Here is an 18589-nt window from a genome sequence, read left to right as displayed (position 1 = left end):
TTTTACTAAAGTATGGTACTTAAATACAAATTTGAGGTACCTATAACTGAGTATTTCCAGTTTATGTTGCTGAATACCAGTACAAGACATTTCACACAAAATAACCACATTCAGTATGATGCATTTTCATAAATGTATCCACACAAAAGTATTTAGAGCGGCAAAAATTAATGCAATTATAAAAATCCATAATAGGATGCCCAGGCTAACCTGCAAGCTAACGAAGCCCTGGTTCCCTCATCAAATTTCCCTAGGGATGATGTTTTTCTGTTGGCCAACACGCAAGCTAACGAAGCCCTGGTTCCCTCATCAAATTTCCCTAGGGATGATGTTTTTCTGTTGGCCAACACGCAAGCTAACGTAGTCCTGGTTCCTTTGTCAAATAGCCCCAGGGATGACGTTTCTCTGTTGGCCAACTTGCACGCTAACGTATCCCTTATTCCTTCGTAAATTAGCCGATGGGATTTCTCCATTTAGTTTTGGATCATTGTAGAAAAAAAGAATTTATCCTTAGCCTAACTGCGAGATGTAAAAAGCTAATGCTAGGCTAAAACTAACTACACTACGGTTGCTTTGCCACAGCTACGAGGCTGTAAAGTCATGTTTGGCGCAGTTCAATGCTATGTTTTGCATTCTCTTTAGCCACTTGATAGCAACTGTCCATATTAGTTACACCTCTCTGACACCATTAATTAGTAGTATTCACCTTATTCCTGAGGGCACGACTGTAGAAATGAACATGAGAGCAACTTCTGGTGGGGTAGAGAAGGTTACAGTAAGCTAGTTCACTGCATTGACTTTCCATAGATGCTACTCTCAATGGCTAAATGCCAACGGCTATTCTTTAATAAAGTAATTTGAATGAATTCAGCACATACAGCTTTGTTTTTTTGTTTGTTTTTTTTTTTACAGCTATTTAGCTAACGTTAATGTAAATAAGGTCTGTGGTTAACACAGGCTATGTTGTTGTTTTGATCTGTAACATAAAACACGTCCATATAAATAAAATTTTTTAACTTTTAAGGTTTTACGGATCTTAAAAAAGGCAACTGCTAACAAGTGGCTAAAGCCTCGTATTTAAAGGCCAATGCAATGCATAAAATGCCATTTTCAGCTTGCCAAAAAGTGATTGCAGCTGCTATCTTGATACTGAAAGGTTGTTTCTGCCTCAAAATGACTAAATTTAATTCTTGGGGGTTGTTTCTGACTAATTTTAATCACTCATTTTTACCTGTGTAAACACTTTTAAATGGCCAATGCAATGCATTAAATGTACTTTTCAACTAGCCAAGAAGTGATTGCAGCTGCTATCTTGACACTGAAAGGATCTTACAATATGATATAGAGAAACCCTACAGTTTCTTCAATGAACATGCACTTGGCAAGAGTGGAGACTCAATGACTGCACATAGGTCCCTTGAAACAAAACAAAACAAAAAAACACACATAAAGTGGTGTAACTTAAGGGGTATGACATAAGCTGCTCTGATGGCTGAATGATTTATTTACAAAATCTAATCAAAACTAATCTAAAATTAAAATTTGATCAAATTATTTTTAAGGTAGTAACTGTTTAGTGGCCAGATAGGAGCTGCAATCACCCTTTGGCAAGTTAAAAATTGCATTTTATTTGCTGCATTGGTCTTTTAAAGGAATTTAAACAGATAAAGGGCACTGGGTGGGCTATAATCTGTCAAATATGATCACTCAGAATGAAATCTAGTATTTTGAAGCAGAAACAGCCTTTCAGTGGCAAGATAATTAAAAATTGCATTTTTTTTTCTTCAGTTGGTCTTTTAAAGGTATTAACATGGGTTGAAAGGGACAAGTTGTGCTATAATCAGTCAAATATAATCACTATGAAGGAATCAGTTCATTTTGAGGCAGATGCAGCCTTTCAGTGGTAAGATAGGAGCTGCAATCACTTTTTTGGCAAGTACAAAATTGCATCTTATGCATTGCATTGGCCCTTTAAAGGTTTTTAAACACGTAAAAAGGACTGAGTGAGCTATAATCTGTCAAATATATCACTATGAATAAAATCAAGTCATTCTGAGGCAGATTTCTTTGTAAGAAGCTGTCATTTGGTGAGTTTATCTTTTGAATATATGTTATTTAAAATGGAAGTGAAATGGAAGTGAATTGGCATAAGTCAAAGCTTCACGTTCATTTTTAAATCTATGAAGAAAATGTATGCATTTATTATTTGACCTTGAGAAGTGCAAGGCTGTCATTTTTCTTCTTCTGAAATCATCAACAGACACAGTAACATTTCACGTGTGTTATTTGCTACCATGGACAGATTAACAAACCCTCCTGTTCCAATATCCACCAGGAAATGTAACGAGTTTGCAGACTTTTCTAATAGCAAGGTTCAAGGCATCAGACTTAAGAATTAAGAATTAACTCTTCAATGCCAAAGACTAATGTGCCATCACTGCAGACTTCCCAAGGTAACTTACTAAGTATGAAGCAATTTAAGGCCATGAGTGACAAATCACTGGAAGAAATTATCTCCAGTCTCAGTTCCTCCACCTGCTGCCTTGATGTGTTACCCACTAGCTTTGTTAAAACGGTTCTGAGCAGTCTGGTAAAACAACTCACTCTTATAGTTAATTTGTTTCTCCAATCTGGCACTTTTCCAAATGCTTTGGAAACTGCAGTCATCAAGCCTCTCCTAAAGAAGAGCAGACACTGTACTGAACTATTTCAAACTTACAATTTTTCAGTAAAGTTATTGAAAAGGTTGTCCACCAGCAACTTAGCAACTTTTTAAAACTAAACAACTGCTATGTAACTTCCTTTTTCACATTGCCTACGCCACCTGCTGACTACCAACTCATTTTAAAACTTGATTTTAAATCATTTTAAATTATCTTTTAATCTTTGCACCTCTTGTCTGCATTTTTTTTTAGCATTTGGTAATTGTTTAACCTTGTATATCTTATCACTTTCTCTTTTACTGTAAATCTGTATCTTTTATTATGTTTTTATATTTTATTACTCCTTAAAGCTCTTTGAATTGCCCTGTGTATGAAATGTGATATAAAAATAAAGCTGCCTTGCCTTGCCTTGCTTTTGTTTAGGGTAAAAGACTAATTGACATTTAAAATCTCTTTCCAAGTGACCTGGCCAAGAGTGCAGCTTAAAATATGGTTACAATAATAAATACAAACAAATACAAATATCACACAATACAAAGAGCGAGTATAACCTCCAGTTAAAATGCAAAACAGAACAGTCAGATACATAAAAATGTGCAGTTATCAAATTCAGTTACCATTAGAGTAGCAGTCACATTGACCAAAGAGTGCTATTTTCTTGACCTTTAAATGCAACTTAAATTCCCCTGTAGTGATCAGCTCAGACAGTTTCAGGTCTTCCTGTAAGTTATTCCGAGTAGAAGGAGCGGCAAATTTAAAAGCTTTTTCGCCAAGTTCTGTGCGATATAGCTCGATATCACGAATTAAAAAATTTGCCTCAAGTGCCTTTGAGATCTGTGCAACAAACAGCACCACCTAAAAAAGCCTTCGAGTTGAGTTGGGATCCCTCTCCCTGGACGGACAGACATGCAATTGATATATGTATGAAATATGTTAAATATGACAAGACAAAAGAAATAAGGGGAGGAGCGAGAGGCCATATTTATCAGTAACTTGTATCTTATTGTGTTCCCACACCTAATTAAACATCAAGTTCATGGACTTAACAGGTCCAATTCCCTCAAAATCAAGGATCCAACACAACGCAGTCTGAGAGGATCAAGATTTTTTAGAATGAAAACAAGGACTACTGACTCCAGAAGCTCACAGGCAAGAATGAAAAAGAGAGATGATTTTTCCCTGAAATGCACAAACTTTCAAGTATTTCAAGGACCCATGGGAACTCTGAAAAACCGTCTCTCTGATAATGATATAAATGTGTCTTCCACAAACAGTATTCCTGCTGGATAACATCACTCCGCTGTGACTGTAAACAATATCATTATGGATGCAAACTGTTCTCAAACAGTCGACGCAGAGGAAGCAGCGAGACATTCACATTCATACACAATAAGTGATGACGGTGATGCTCGTAACCTCAATAATAAGACTGTTTGCATTAACATGCTGCAGCTCGATGCAGATCATGGCACATTTCAGTCCCCCCTACCACCACCCAGTCCGGACTTTCCTGTGAAACCACCCAAACACGTTCCACTCTGCAGGTCATGATCGCATCCTGATCCAAAAGCGATAAGGATCTTAATCACCCCGCAGAGAGCAGCTCAGGCTCCACCTTTCCAGTCACTCTGTGGGCCGGCGGCAGATCACCACCAGGAGGCCTGGCCTACTTTCTCCAATGTGGGCCAAGGTCACAGCCCTCACCTTTGCCCCACATGAGCGGGCTGAGCTCAAGGGAAGATGTTTTAAGTTTCACTAGAAGTCCCACAAATACGGAAAGAGCTGTTTTACTTTCTGTGGACACACAAGTTGTGCATCAGCAAAACAAAAGATTGGATCCAGATGAAAAGACTTTAATCAGTTTAGATCATCCTCTCTACCACCGCCGGCTGTGACTGCCAGCTGCAGACACTCTGCCAGATCTTTGTTTTATGACATGAGAGAAAATTCAACTTCCCTTCTGACAAATAAATTAGGAACTTGCAGTGTTTTTGTCGATAAACCAACAATGGTGGCTCCTAATATGGGTCAGTGGGACTATAAAAAAAAAAAGAAGAAGAAAAACATAGATAACACACTTTATTTTTGTTCTTCCTTGTGGAATATTTCAGTCTGTAGTCCCCACTTATAATGAAGCTTAAAAAGAAAGGAAATTATTAACTACTATTATTTGTTTACAATTCTGCCACCTGTCAAGGGGACTGCAAACAGGTGTTTTTATGTTTTTTTAAGGTATAAAGGTTTAGGAGTCAGGGGTTTAACACATTAACACTTTCTTTATAGACTCACCAGAGATGAGAGGGACAATATATGATTTTGCTGCAGGTCATTATAAAAAAAACCAAAAAAAAACACCCACAGTAAGTCAGTATGAATCGAGGTTGTTATTATATGTGCAGCAACACCCAAAAAGACTGCTGGCCAACCAGAAATTAAAGAGACTCTGTAAAGCTGCATATATACAAACTTAAATAAAACCCAAAACAAAATGTCTTAATAAATCATCAGCATATTTCATAGCCTATTGGAAGATCTGATGCCATTTCAAAGAGTTAAAAATGCCTTTTTTTAAAGGACTATTTAATTGTTAGAAGGGTGGTCATTGAGAAAAAAGTGTCCAATCTGTGATGCAATAAAAATATTTAATTAACATAATGTATGGTAAAGTGATTCTAGTAAGTTTTAATGTCTTTTTAAGACTTTTAAGTATATGTTGATGATTATCAGGATAATATTGTGAATCACATATTATATTGGCCAGAATAATGGTGACATGAAATTATCACATTGTCCCACCATGCCCAGTACAGTTCCTAATGACTGAAATATTCGAGCGCTCCACTGATAAGAACAGATCGAATTTGACCTCTGCGGATAATTTGGCTCTTGGTGAAAACCCCATAAACATCTGGATCTTAAGTTAGAGAAAAAGATGAGGAAACATTAGCAGCTGCTGGGTGAGTCACCGGCCTCCAAAATGTCACACAGAGGAGGAGAAACATGGATTTGTACCGTAAAATTATGTTATTCACATTTTTTTAATCACCTCGTCCATTTGTTTTAGCGAAGAAGAGACCTCTGTGGATAATTTATCTCACAGTTAAAACCTCCTGAACAATGAACACTAAATGAATCTTAACCAGAAGTTTCAACTTCTTGAAATCTGCAATTCTCACACTGGACACATTTCAGCTTTTTTCTTTAGTGTTTTGGTGTCTTTACATTTTTCTTAGAACCACAAAACATTTTATATTTAGGCAACTGAGGAGAGTTTAGGAAATACAAAAGGTAATGTTTTGGAGTATTTGAAATCAGTGTATGATTTAACCTCTGTCTAAAATCTCTGACAGCAAGAATCTACCCTGCCGAGTGAAGTAAAACAGGTCATTTCTCATTTGGAGACTTGGCAGCAGAAGCACAACAAAAACAAAAAGATATGTATAAAAAGATAAGAGTACCTACTGATAAAATGAATCTAAAGGAATGGCGATACAGTCATATTTCTACTGGACGAAAGAGGAAGTTTCCAACATTTCACAGCTTTTGGGTTTTTTTTCAGGAGTTTTTCTTTAGGCGATGTGAGGGTCTGAGGGCAGAGGGATGTCGTACACTGTAAAGCCCTCTGAGGCAAACTGTGTTTTGTGATAATGGGCTTTATAAACAAAATTGACTTGACTTGACTTGACATACCAAAAACTCCTAAAAAAAACAAGAACTGTAACAAACCACCAAAGCATTCAAGTCACTTACTATGATTTATTAAACATGCTAGAAATGTCAACGATTCACATACACAGATAGGAATAAAAAGACAAACGTCACAAGAATTTAAAAGCAAAAAAAGACACATTTACAAAAAGACTGTACAATATTCACACAAAATATTAAAATCATGTTTAAAGTTCTGGTACATGTCTGATAAAGACGTGAACAGCAGCAACTCTTTGACTGTTCAAGACTCAAAACTCATGTGCTCAGGTGCTTTTTCATGTCAGCAGGGTGATGAGTGCATCCAGAAACTTGCTCCTGTCCTCCGTCTTCAGCTCAATTACTGCAAAGAAGCAAAACACGGGTAAGAATAACCAAATATAATATACTTCTATCAGCCAGAAAAAGATAGATTGGGATAAACTTTTCCATGAGGAAGGTGCAGAAGTACTACACAAATCTTACTTTACATATGAAAAATGACTGATATTTCATGATACCAAGTGCTAGAAACTCTAATAGAAATGTCATTTCATTTTCACTTTTATTCCGCTCATGGAAACAGACAGTTTAAAATCAAGCAACAAGTTTTTTGCTACATAACATTCCATAAAAAAAGGGGCAGGGAGAAGAAAATAATATTTACAAGCCCCTTTATCAAAAATAAATCTACAAATGGAAGTAGATGGTGTGTCTATCAGTTACTTAGCAAAAAAAGACAAGGCTGCCACCTAGTGTCTGAGGTAGAGACTAACAACTAAATGGTAATGATGACCCCAAATAACACCAGATGTAAAACACTTATATACTTATAAATATATACTTGGACACAGCACATTAGAGAAGTAAGTAAGTAAATAACAATATTAATCTTACTTGAGGTGTCGAAGTTGTCATGAAGAGTTCTGGAGCTCGTGCTCTCTGCAGCTTTCTCAAATGCCCGACCAAAGAAACTTTTGGAGTGCAGAGAAAAAGATGCGAGTGGAGGAAATTAGGTATTTCTGCTGTATATAAACACAAAACTAGTTGTTTTATGCATTTGTCGATCAACGGAAAATTAAAAACCAATTATATTTATAATCGGTTTATATTTTAAGTCGTTTCTTTGAGCGAAAACACCAAAAGTTCTCTGGTGTCAACTTCTCTTCCGTAAACTTTTTGCTTTTCTCCATTTCATATAATAATTTGAATGTCTGTGAGTTTGGGATAGTTGCAGGGTGTCTTCATATTTAATGCCTTTTAAGACCTTTTCAAGATATTTTTTAACCAAATGTAAGACAAATCTTTGTTTCTTATTCAACTCCCCACTGTTGTGAAACCTACGCCCTTGCATGCAGAGGCAGGTTTTAGGAATATGGTTATTGGAGATAGATGGGTTAATCTGCATTTTGCCAACAGGTAAGTGCTAGTTTAAAGTAAAAAGATTTGAGGTTCAGTGGTACATTTGAAGATTTGCAACACCAGAAATGCAGACTTGAACAGAGAGGAGTTTGATTCATTTTGACAAAAATAAAAGGTGGATACATGAAATTAGATAAAATGTTTGTGGGGTTTATGGTTTCACAAATATCACTTTATAACAATTTAAAGACTTCTGAGGCCTTTTGAGACTTTTATATAACATGAAGACATTTTAAGACTTTAGAAGGACCTGCAGACACCTTGTGTTGGTTGGACAAAACGAGCGGTGTGAGTACGTCACCTTGGACTACACTGAAACACATCCCATCACTTCTTCACAAAAAACAATATACATGAATATGTAATAGTCATTGTAACATAACAGCCTGTTAAAGTAAATGCAGGTCTGAGTGTTTGTCTTTTAATTATTAAAATGTAAAGAAAGAGAGGGACTTTTTTTTTTTTTTTTTTTTAAATAAGGCTGATTTAAATGTTTTGCAAAGTATTGCAACATCAACTTTAACCAAAGATCAAATCAGCAAAAGATATGAGACAATAGTAGTATTATATCTCAAAGCACACAAAGCATGACAGGAACATGAACACACTGCAGGTCTGCAGAGTCGATAGCAAAAACGATACCAAATATGGAGTGTTTAGGCCTGATTTCAAGATTTTGAGGTTATATTTTCCAAAAAGTTAATAAAACAGCTTTGTAGATGCACTTTCAAGTTGTATATTGGAGACAGATTTTTATCATTTCTATATTTTTTTGGTTGTATCCTACAGTGTAAAAAGTGAGATCTTACTTCTTCTTGTCAGATGTTTCAGACTCGGGCGGGATTCCCACAACAATGACGGTTCCCTTCTCCACGTCCTTGGGAGCAGCCATGATGAGCGGGAGCAGTTTGCAGCGCTTATTCCTCGTCTAACCAACAAAAACATCACCGGTGAAAGAGTGACACCAACAAAAGTGTTTTTCAGTTCTTTTTTTCACAGTCTGAATGCAGCCTGACGGCAATAAGATACTTACAGAATGGATGAAAGCCTTCAGGAGGTACTTGCAGAGCAGAGTCAAGGCCATGGGCTTAGAAAAGAGCTTCACGTCAGGTGTTCCCTGCACGTGAAAGGAAAGTATTGAGCTGAGCAGGAAGTACTGCTGAGAAGCTGCCATATAAATATCCGCAGGTCATAATGGAGACTCGTACCTCCATGAGGTAGCAGTAGAGGAAAGGTCCCTGCGACAGGATGAGGTTGGTGCAGATGCAGCTGGCGACTGTCTGCTGGATCGCCATCAGCTTCTTCTTGGCCAGGTCGATGCCTGAATGTAGACGATCGAGGTTACTCCTACACAGGAGGAGACACCAACAAGGGACAGAAAGTAAATTGGACAAGAATGTTTTTGTCATCTGATCATAAATAGACACTGCACAGCTTTAACCCTCTGAAACCTGAGCAAAATAGCTTGATTTCAGTCAAAATAATGGGAAAAGGGGAATGAGCAACTTAAAAAGAAGGTTAATTGACCTGGTTGAAAATCAAACTGCACAAATATTGTATAATTATGCGTGTATGTTAATGTATGTATATGTTCATACATTTATATGTGTGTATGCAAAATATTCATATAAAATGAAGAATAATTGCTGAGTTATGGAGAAAGTGCAGGATTAAACAAGTGTAAACTTTATCCAACTCCTTTTCGGGCATGTCAGTGCTTGCAAATGGAAATTATTTTCTAACATGCTTTTCACTTTATTCTGCATATTTGTTGGAACTAATTTAACTTTTTGTTTGTTTATTTTGTTTTCACATGTCTTAAATAAATATTTATTCATTCAGATAGAAATGACCCAAAAATTATCAAGAAATTAGTAAAAGGTTACAAAGAATACCTGAAAATTAGGGAGGAAAAGGGCCAAAAAAGGCCTAAAATCACAAATAATAATGTAAAATAAATAATTATGATAATTCTAAACATAGTTTTGAGGACATTTTTCCTTGGCTTTTTTTTAAAAAATTTTTTAAATAATTTTCTAAATCTATAAAATCTTGCAATTTGTGGGAAATCTTGCCAATTTGCTCACCGCCTTTTTCCTCCCATGTTTCCAAAGAAGAAACAATTAGCTCAGAGTTCAGAAGAAGAAAAGTGATGTTGATTCAGGCTCTAAAGGGTAAAACCACTCATCTTATCAACACAAACCTGGACAGCGAGTCCAGAGCCTTGATGAAGTTGTCGCTGTCGCTTTCATCCCTCTCGGTGCTCTCGAGCAGGGCAGCAGTGGCATGCACCATGTCACTGGCCAGGAAGCGGTTCTTAAAGCCGAAGTGAACGCCAAATGTCTGGATGCGGATGTCCTTCATACTGATGGAGGAGGAGAAAATAAAAAAGACGGAAAATGTCAGGCTGTCTGTCAATTAAAGCATCTGAGTTAAACAGCTTTCCTTCTTCCTCTCGTTGCTCTTCATACCCGTATTTATTGGAGGACTCCTCAATGACGTCCCTCAGGTTCTCTTTGATGGACATGTCCATGGAGTTGAATTTCTGCCTCACTTGTTTCAGAGGGAGCCTGTGAAAGCATCATTAGCACATATCAACCAAAAAAATGTGAGGCAGCTCAGTTTCACATCATTCAATAAAATTAGACGTTTATTGATTTCTAGGCACATTACCCCATGTCGGCTAAGAACTCCTGGAGCTTCTTTTGGCCGTTTAAAGTCCAAAGCTTGAAGTTGCATGATGTGTAACAGGAATTACAGATGCTCTCATACAGGGACCAGTGCTGATAGAGCGTCAGACGGAGGCTAATAAAAGGAGGGTTAAGGAAAACTCAGAGAAAAAAGGAGCAACAAAGTTTGTACGGGTAATTTGACTGCCACTATGACACTTGATCATATGACGAAAAAAGTTGAGATGTTTAAAATCCACTTGACAACATGTTAAATGCATGATGGATACTCGTATTCAAAGGAGATCCTCATGCAGTCGATGGACAGAGAGTTCTCCTCGTCCTCGTTTCGGTGGTTATGTCGGGAAACGTGTCGCTGCATTGTGGCGATGTCAGTTACATACTTCATACTTTAGGGAAAAAAGAAGAACTCAGTGTAAAATCAGACAGAAGTCAAGTAATCCCAAACTAAAGTGCCTGATAGCATAACAATAAAAATAATATAAACAAAACGTCGCAAATAAACGTGATATTGCAGGTTAGCCTGTGCGGGAGTCCTTTGGACGATCAGCCCCTCTCCAGCAAACCTGTCTCATCTGATGGTGTTCTTCTGTTCAGAGTTGTGAAGGTAGAAATGCATGTCAAAACGAAAGCCCGCATTTCTCATCAGAAGAAACACGCCTTCTTTTAAAGTCTTTCTTTGAAAGACTTGTTTATCAACAGGATTTTGGATATGCGCAAAGATCGCGATATGGACCTTTTCAATAAGGTTTTTGAAGGAACAAATGAGGGAGGCTCTGATCACACGTTGGCACATTGTAATTTTATTTTATTTATTTATGATACTGTTTTTGCACCTTTTTTAACTGTTTTTGCACCCTGCTTTTACTATCTCACATTATAATATCTTAATATTTTTATATTTGTTTTATTATTTTATTTTTTTTTTTACGGTTGTGTTGTGTCTTTCGCTGCTTATACTTCTTCGTACCTCATAGCTGCTGTAATATTGTGAATTGCCCCACTGCGGGACTAATAAAGGAAGAATTTTACATTAAAATAACATGATAGGACACATTAACTGACGTATGCACGGCTGCATGTACACATGGATATTAGTGAAATATTAATTTTCATTGGCCATGTAAACAGCTCAGTAGGAACATTGGGGTTTTTCAGAATAAAGGCAAATATCTTAATATTTTGGGCATGTAAACATAGTCAATGTGAACAACTTGATGCAAACACAGTAAATACACCCTGTGATGACCTTTAAATTCTAATCACTTGACGCTTTTTGGAAATGTTTTAAAATATTGAAGACATTCTTACTGTGTGATTTTATCATGAACCCACTGGTCAGTCAGCCCAATGATGGCCCACCTGCAGAGAAAAAAATCAACAGTTATCTACATTTTAAAGTCTGAACAATGCACCGTGCATTTCCACAATGTTTATGTCATTAAAATGAACTTGATCACACAGCTTACCAGAGCATGTCCTTGGTGTCTTTAGTCAACACCCACGCCAGCTCAAAGAACATCATCGCAGCCTGACAACAGAATAATTTCAACAAAAGTCGACATACAGCATAAATACAAGTAAACTATCAAATCTGTATAAATAAATGTAAAAACTGTCCACTCACAGATGTCCCGTGATATTCATACTGCTCATAGTCAAACAAGATTTCCCTCCTGAAAAACAAGTCAAACTTTAGTGTCTGTTTAGATATTGTTAAGTCCATACAACAGATACCATCCTCACACCTACACCTCCTTAAAAACACTTCACCTTCGTGCCTCCCACTCCCTCCTCGCTCGCTGTCTTTCAATTCTCCTCTCCACTGCACCCTGCAACAACAAATAATCACACAATCTCTGGACTCGCATCAACACTATCTGATTGATTTCAGTGGTTTGTTCTTATTCACTTCAATACGTACTTCATCAAATCTCCTCCGTTTTCCAGACGGCTCTGAGCCTCCGTCGCTCTCATTTCCAGAGTCATCTCCTTCTTCACCGTCTTCATCTCTAAAGATATCATCATATGAGGGAACTCCAAGGTCGTCATCCTGTTTGATTAGTAGCTTTATCTGTGGACGAGATGACGGGAGTTTACACAGTCTTAGATTTTGGTTTCACTCATAAACTTCAAGAGCTAAACAGAAGAAAGTGCTAAGTAAAAAACAATAATTTGAGCTGAAATGATCATTATCCATCACCTGGGTGTCATTGTAGACATTGACCACGTCTACAGGCCGGTGTGTGTCACAGATGAAGAAGACGGAGTCATCATCCGGCTGCAGCATCTCAAGAAGGTCAACATTTGCTCCGCAGTTAATGAGAACAAAGTACTGGAACTACAACAGACCAAAATAATACACTTAGTTTCAGGCAAAAGTGGAGCAAAACTTCTGTTATTTAAAGGTGTGCTATGCAGGACTGTCAGTTAGTTTAGAAACACGCTCCCCAGCGAAGCTGAAAGCCAAATCCAGGTTTTTGTTTGGAGTTCCACCTCATTAGATGTGGGTTTTTTTGTGGCACTGCGTTTTTATGAAGCCCTGACCTCGCCTGTGTGCTGTGGGGGTGCACGCTCATAAACGTCCCGAGCACAGAAAATAAAAACAAAATACAGGCAAAGCAGTCTCTGCAGAAAAATACACCTTTACACACTTCTAATGGATCGTAAGCGATGGTTGGGGGGATTTATTCTGTGTAAGTCTTTACATTGTGTATACATTGTTTTTGTTTTTTCCCAGTGAAATCCTGCATAGCACACCTTTAAGATCAGGTCTGACTTAGATCTTACCTGCTCTTTGTGTTCAAGGAAGGCAGTGCCGAGGTCCTGCCAGCCTGTAACTGGCACAAGTGTGTACTGGACCTGGTCACAGTGGAATAACGCCTAAAAAGAGACAAAAATTCAACGATTGTTTAATTAGCTAATTTGCCATTAGTTTGTCAATGAAAAAAACAGGGGAACACCAGTGTGTCTACAGGTATCAGATGCTAACATTTGATGCTTTTTAAGACCTTTGAGTTTTTTTTAACCAAACTTAAGAAAGATTTTTGAAAAAATAAATAAAAAAATCTTCTTATTCAAGCACTGCTGGTACATATAAGTAGTGTTCATGCGGTCCTGTGCAGAGGTGGGTTGTATGTAGATGTGTGGTTGATAGAGTTGTTAGATTATTCTACTTTACTAGAATAGTTTTACTAGCATTATCAAGTGGATTTTATCCATGTAAAGATGCATTTTATGTATTCTTGTCTGATCTTATTTTATCTTATTTTTACATGTGGGTTTTATTATGTCTTTATGTCTCCTATACCTGTTTTCATGTGAAGCACATGGTGCATGTCATTTCTTTGTTGTAAAGCATTTTGGGCTGCATCTCTTGAATGAAAGATGATATACAAATAAAGTTTATTATTATTAATAGTCTACATTTTGCCAACAGGTAAGTGCAAGTATAAAGTCAAAAGACAGTATCAGGTTTAGTGGTAGGTTTGTCACAAGATCTTGACTCATTCTAAGAAATTAAAAGATGGAAACAAAGAAAAAAAAGATAAAATGTCTGTGGCAATTAAGATATCACATATTCAACTTTTAAATTAATTAGTGACTTTTAAGGCCTAGGAATTTAAGACTTTAAGGACCTGCAGAAATCTGTAACAGTGAATCTTGAGGGACCGTGTCACTGAAGGCAAAGCCCACAAATCTCAAAGTATAAAGATTTTTATCGGCATTACCTGCATGTGATCATTTTTATTTATCCTTGATATGTGCATCTAAAAGATATGAATTTGACAGCTTAAACATCATCCCCATAAAATCTGCTGACTATTAGTGTAAGAGATACAACTGGAGGCATTTATCACTATGATCCCAAGTTAACATTGTATAGAGATTCATGAATCTAGTGAAATTCTAGACTGCACGAATGAAGTACAAAGCAAGAATCTACTTCCTGGCAATTCACAAAAAAATGGTTAGAATTTAGGAGAAAAATATAATTCAGAAACAATGTTGTGTTCGCACCAACCTATTAAGTATGTATCTCTTTGTGTTGTGCTTATGTGGGAAGGTCTAGTGCAGGAAATCAAACAAAGTGAGTTTATCAGACAGTTTAAAAAGATGTACAAATGTACAAAAAATGTTTTTTGTGAGGTTAAAAAATTGTGAAGGGGATTGAAAAGCAAGCTAATGGGGGATAATGTTTATATACACACACATATATAGGAAAAGCATGAAGAGAGTGGTTTAGTTGTGTGAGTTGTGATTGGATGCTGGGGCAGAGAGTTGGTTTATGAGACTATTTAACAAGGATTTTGTACTGATGGGTTAGAATAGAGCAGGGGTAGGTCTTGAAAAGCAGTTTGGATATTAAATGTTCATTCGTGTTGCTTGTTGAAAATCTGTTATATATGTTACAATTATTTTTGTTTGTTTTTATAGTTTTTTTTATCGCATTTTTGCAATTTTGCACTTTGTATGACTGGTAAGGCTATGGCTTGTAAGGGATCTCAACTCAATGAGGACAATACATGTTAATGTTGTGTAATCAAGAAAAGTAAACAAAGTCAAAGTAAGTTTTTCGAACTAAAGCAGGTTTAGTTCAACTGACAATATTCAACAGGTCCTGTGCACACGTCAGATACTGTACCTAACACACCATAATGTTTACAAGGAACTGACGTATCATAGTATTACTTTCTGTTGTTGTTGTTGTAAATAAGGGATAATAAGGGATACGGTCTACAGTAGAGCTGCTTATTGATAAAGTCAAACGAAATACTAAGCTGGTGGTCGCTAACAGAGCACGATACATGATATATTTTATTTGAGGGGATCTCAGTATGTGGCCACAGTCTGAACAGAGGGAGCAGGAGCTAATGTTTGCTAACAGTTAGCTGATTATCTTACCTGTAGTATCTTACAGGCACACAGAGCGTCGATGTCTGATGCCACCAGGAGTGCGACTCTCTGAAAGAAAAACGAAAGTTAGTGTTAGTTTAGTGTATCACATACAACTAATACCGTGTTGATAATAACGCACCTAAACGCTGTGTAACGTTAGCAAACAGTCCTTCATGGTTCAGGTTAGCCGACCTGACGTTACAGTTAGTTCGCTCAAACAACTTACCTGGTTGGCAACAACTTCGTAAAATTCCTTTCTTATGTCCGTGACGAACATTTTCAACAATTAAAAACGTTTAAGATGACAGAAATGGGGTAAGATAACGCTTAAATATCATGAACAGCGGGTTATTATGGTTTACTGACAGTCAGAAGCGGAGCTTTCTGTTCCCTGTTGGAAATGTGGCGCCAAATCGAGACGTCACTTCCGACCAATCACCGGGAGGGGATTCACATACGTCATACACACTAGGCCGCGCCCGCTCCATTGAAGAAAACAGCTGCCTGAAAACAGAGCAGAAACCCAGACTGTCTATGGGAGAAACCAGTAAAATACAATTAAACCCGACTCCTACTCAATCATTTTTAGTACTTGTACTTTAGTCGAATATTTCCATTTTATACCACTTAATACTTTTACTCCACTACATTTTGTAGGCAAATGTATCTTTTATTCAACTGCATTTATGTGACAGCTTTAAAATCAAACTTTGCATACTGTAAAACTTCAATTAATAGCCCTGGCTAATATTTGTTTATACCACTGAACTCAGCAGGCTTATAACTCCTTTTAACACAAAAAGCAAAGATGGACATTCATTCAAATTATTTATTCAAACCTTTGAGACGTGGGCAAAATGGCTTTTTTCCCCAAAACATGGGAAGAAGGTAATAAGCAACAAAAGAAGAAATGACCCAGAGGTTATCAAGAAATCTGTGAAAAGTAAAAGACAATTACCTTAAAATGTGCCCCCAAATGAAAAAAAAAACAAAACAGAGAAAGTATTTATGTTAAAAAAAAGCCACAAATGACCCCCCCCCCCAAAAAAAGCTTAAAAATTATAATAACTGTTGCTTTTGCTTACTCATGAACAGGACTGGAAAAAGATGAAGTTGCAGCAGTTACTTCACTGACATTGCAGCTTTAAAACAGAAAATAAATGTGATTTTTTTTTAACTTTTAAAAAATTTTTATTACTGCAACTCAAGCTGCTTCATGATACATTTGTATTCATCCATTTTTTGTTGCTGTATCCTGTTATCCTGCCCACTTTTCAACACATCCTTAACTATAAATTTAATAATTCTACACAGCTTCCCGTAGTCATCATACATTTCTGACTAATTTCTGAAAATAAGCAAAGGACAGTGTGCAAGATTATTTAGAAACATCATTTAGTGTCACCAAAAGAGTCATTAAAAGCATCACAACATGTACAATCAGGATACTGTATCAGCACAAGCGGCTGCTAAATGGATACAAGCCAAGGCAAATTATGATGAGTGTGACATCAATTAAGAAAAACAGCGTCATCCCTTTTCATGACAGCAGATCTAAAGACATGATCAACAACCTGATACAGTATTCATGTACAGAAAATCACATAAATTAATAGAAATGGATGGAAATGTGGGGAGTTGGAATGATGTAATAAAGAACATGTTGCCATTAAGCTGTGAATCATGCAGGACTTTATAAAAATGCAGCAAAGTCTAATGATCTTTATTTTTTAATCTGAAACATCCACCCGAACTCCATCTGCCCACACACATGACCCCTGTTTTAATGAGATAACATCGTCATATATAAGGTAAACAAACAAATATTCAAAATTCAAGTAAACTCCAACATGCCCCTACATGATACACTTAGACCTGTACATCATATCATAAATACCTGTGAGATTGACCAAGTAAATTAATGTTTTTGTCTCAAAGTTTTGTAAAAAGTGACATTTTTCCTCCTGTTGACTACTCTCTCTGTTGTAACTTTTACATGCTTCCACCAAGAAATCGCCACATTTGACTCCATCAACAATAAAATTTATGGAAAGTACTAATCATTTTTTTCTGAGGTAAAGAAAGGCAGCATGCCACATTTAAACTCCCCAACTGACTCCTATACACTGTAAAAAAACAAAACAACAACAAAGATTCTGAACAAAGTTGAGCATACACTGTAACATGCAGTATATACTTCATTCATCAACTGAGAATAATAAAGTAATATAGGAAACAAAGGCACAAATTCATCTGCTTTTTCTGCCACGTTTGGTCTGAAACTTCTGTGATTCAGCTGCTTTCAGCTCGACTCACAGCGATGAACAAAAGTGCTTTGACCCTGCAAAACTTTGGCCGGTTTCACACGCAAACAGAAACATGAAGAAGTTCAGTTGTTTCTCATGTTTCAACCTGCAAAAACAGTCACATCTTTGTAACATGTCTTTGTAACGTGTATGGTTTTTTAAAATTGAAAACCAACCTCACAAACATAACAAAAAGATAAAATGGAAAAAAAAATAAAAGAGGACCGGAAAAAGTAAACATAAATCAACTGAATCACAGACTTTAGTGCTCCCTGTCTTTAATGAACTGTGATGAAGAAAGAAAAAAACACTTTACGTGCCAATAAAACTACTAACAGGATAGAAAACCTGACCAGCAGGAGCACTGGGAGGCTAGCACCATCACCTGGAGAGGTTACAGTCTGACCTCACTCAGGTTCATCAGATAGATCTGGTTTCACTCCAACAACCAACCCCCTGCACACCACGTCCCTCCACCTCTGATGCACGACTAAACCTCAGATGTGTCTGCAGAAGAGTTACGAAAACCAGACCTACAGTAAGCCTGAGACCACTGGTGTAGGAAAACTTTCTTTTACAGTCATATTAACGATATTTGCACATGTGCTGTCCAGCTAGAGCAAAGATGTGATTCTCAAGTACAGCGAGAACTGCGAGAAGAGATGAGTGGAGCTGCTACATCAGTGCCGAGGACAGGGCGTACGAACCCTTTACAGATATTAATCAAACAATCTGTGAATGGCAACAGTTAAATTATATCAGAGGAAGACGGAGAGATTTAAAGCACTGCAGACAGGCAGCAGAGCAATGTGGAGGTCAAAGATATGAAGCAGACAAAGTGGTTTTGATTAAACTGCTTTAAATACGAAGGTGCTTTCAGAGAGGGGTAGAGGTCGTTTTCACACAGAAGCAAACAGCAGAC

At 37.0% G+C, this 18589-nt stretch overlaps 1 protein-coding gene across 1 annotated transcript; it reads right to left on the bottom strand.

Moving 5' to 3' along the window:
• Positions 1-6405: 6405 nt before the first annotated feature.
• Positions 6406-15766, bottom strand: cdc45 (CDC45 cell division cycle 45 homolog (S. cerevisiae)). Its single transcript, XM_042488412.1, has 18 exons — positions 15588-15766; positions 15368-15427; positions 13253-13345; positions 12666-12803; positions 12387-12536; positions 12236-12294; positions 12090-12138; positions 11932-11993; positions 11774-11824; positions 10732-10851; positions 10446-10577; positions 10244-10342; positions 9976-10137; positions 8981-9119; positions 8806-8889; positions 8582-8700; positions 7248-7324; positions 6406-6714 (listed from the first exon to the last, which is right to left on the bottom strand). Exons 1-18 carry the CDS (start codon positions 15636-15638, stop codon positions 6650-6652), a joined length of 1710 nt encoding a protein of 569 aa, XP_042344346.1. The 5' UTR covers positions 15639-15766; the 3' UTR covers positions 6406-6649.
• Between the last annotated feature and the right edge of the window lie 2823 nt (positions 15767-18589).

The sequence above is a fragment of the Plectropomus leopardus genome, chromosome 6 (assembly GCF_008729295.1).
Source record: "Plectropomus leopardus isolate mb chromosome 6, YSFRI_Pleo_2.0, whole genome shotgun sequence".
Classification (NCBI taxonomy): Eukaryota; Metazoa; Chordata; class Actinopteri; order Perciformes; family Serranidae; genus Plectropomus; species Plectropomus leopardus.
Note: the sequence above shows the minus strand (reverse complement) of the source record. Positions and strands in the feature narration are given on the sequence as shown.

Bases quoted from the DNA above. Each gene is read 5' to 3' on its own strand.
- cdc45 (XM_042488412.1), bottom strand. From the start codon at position 15,638: ATGTTCGTCACGGACATAAGAAAGGAATTTTACGAAGTTGTTGCCAAC. The intron at 15,428-15,587 runs GTAAGTTGTTTG...TTTTTCTTTCAG, and splicing joins ACGAAGTTGTTGCCAACCAG to AGAGTCGCACTCCTGGTGGC. The intron at 10,138-10,243 runs GTATGAAGAGCA...CTCCTCCATCAG, and splicing joins GAGTCCTCCAATAAATACGG to TATGAAGGACATCCGCATCC.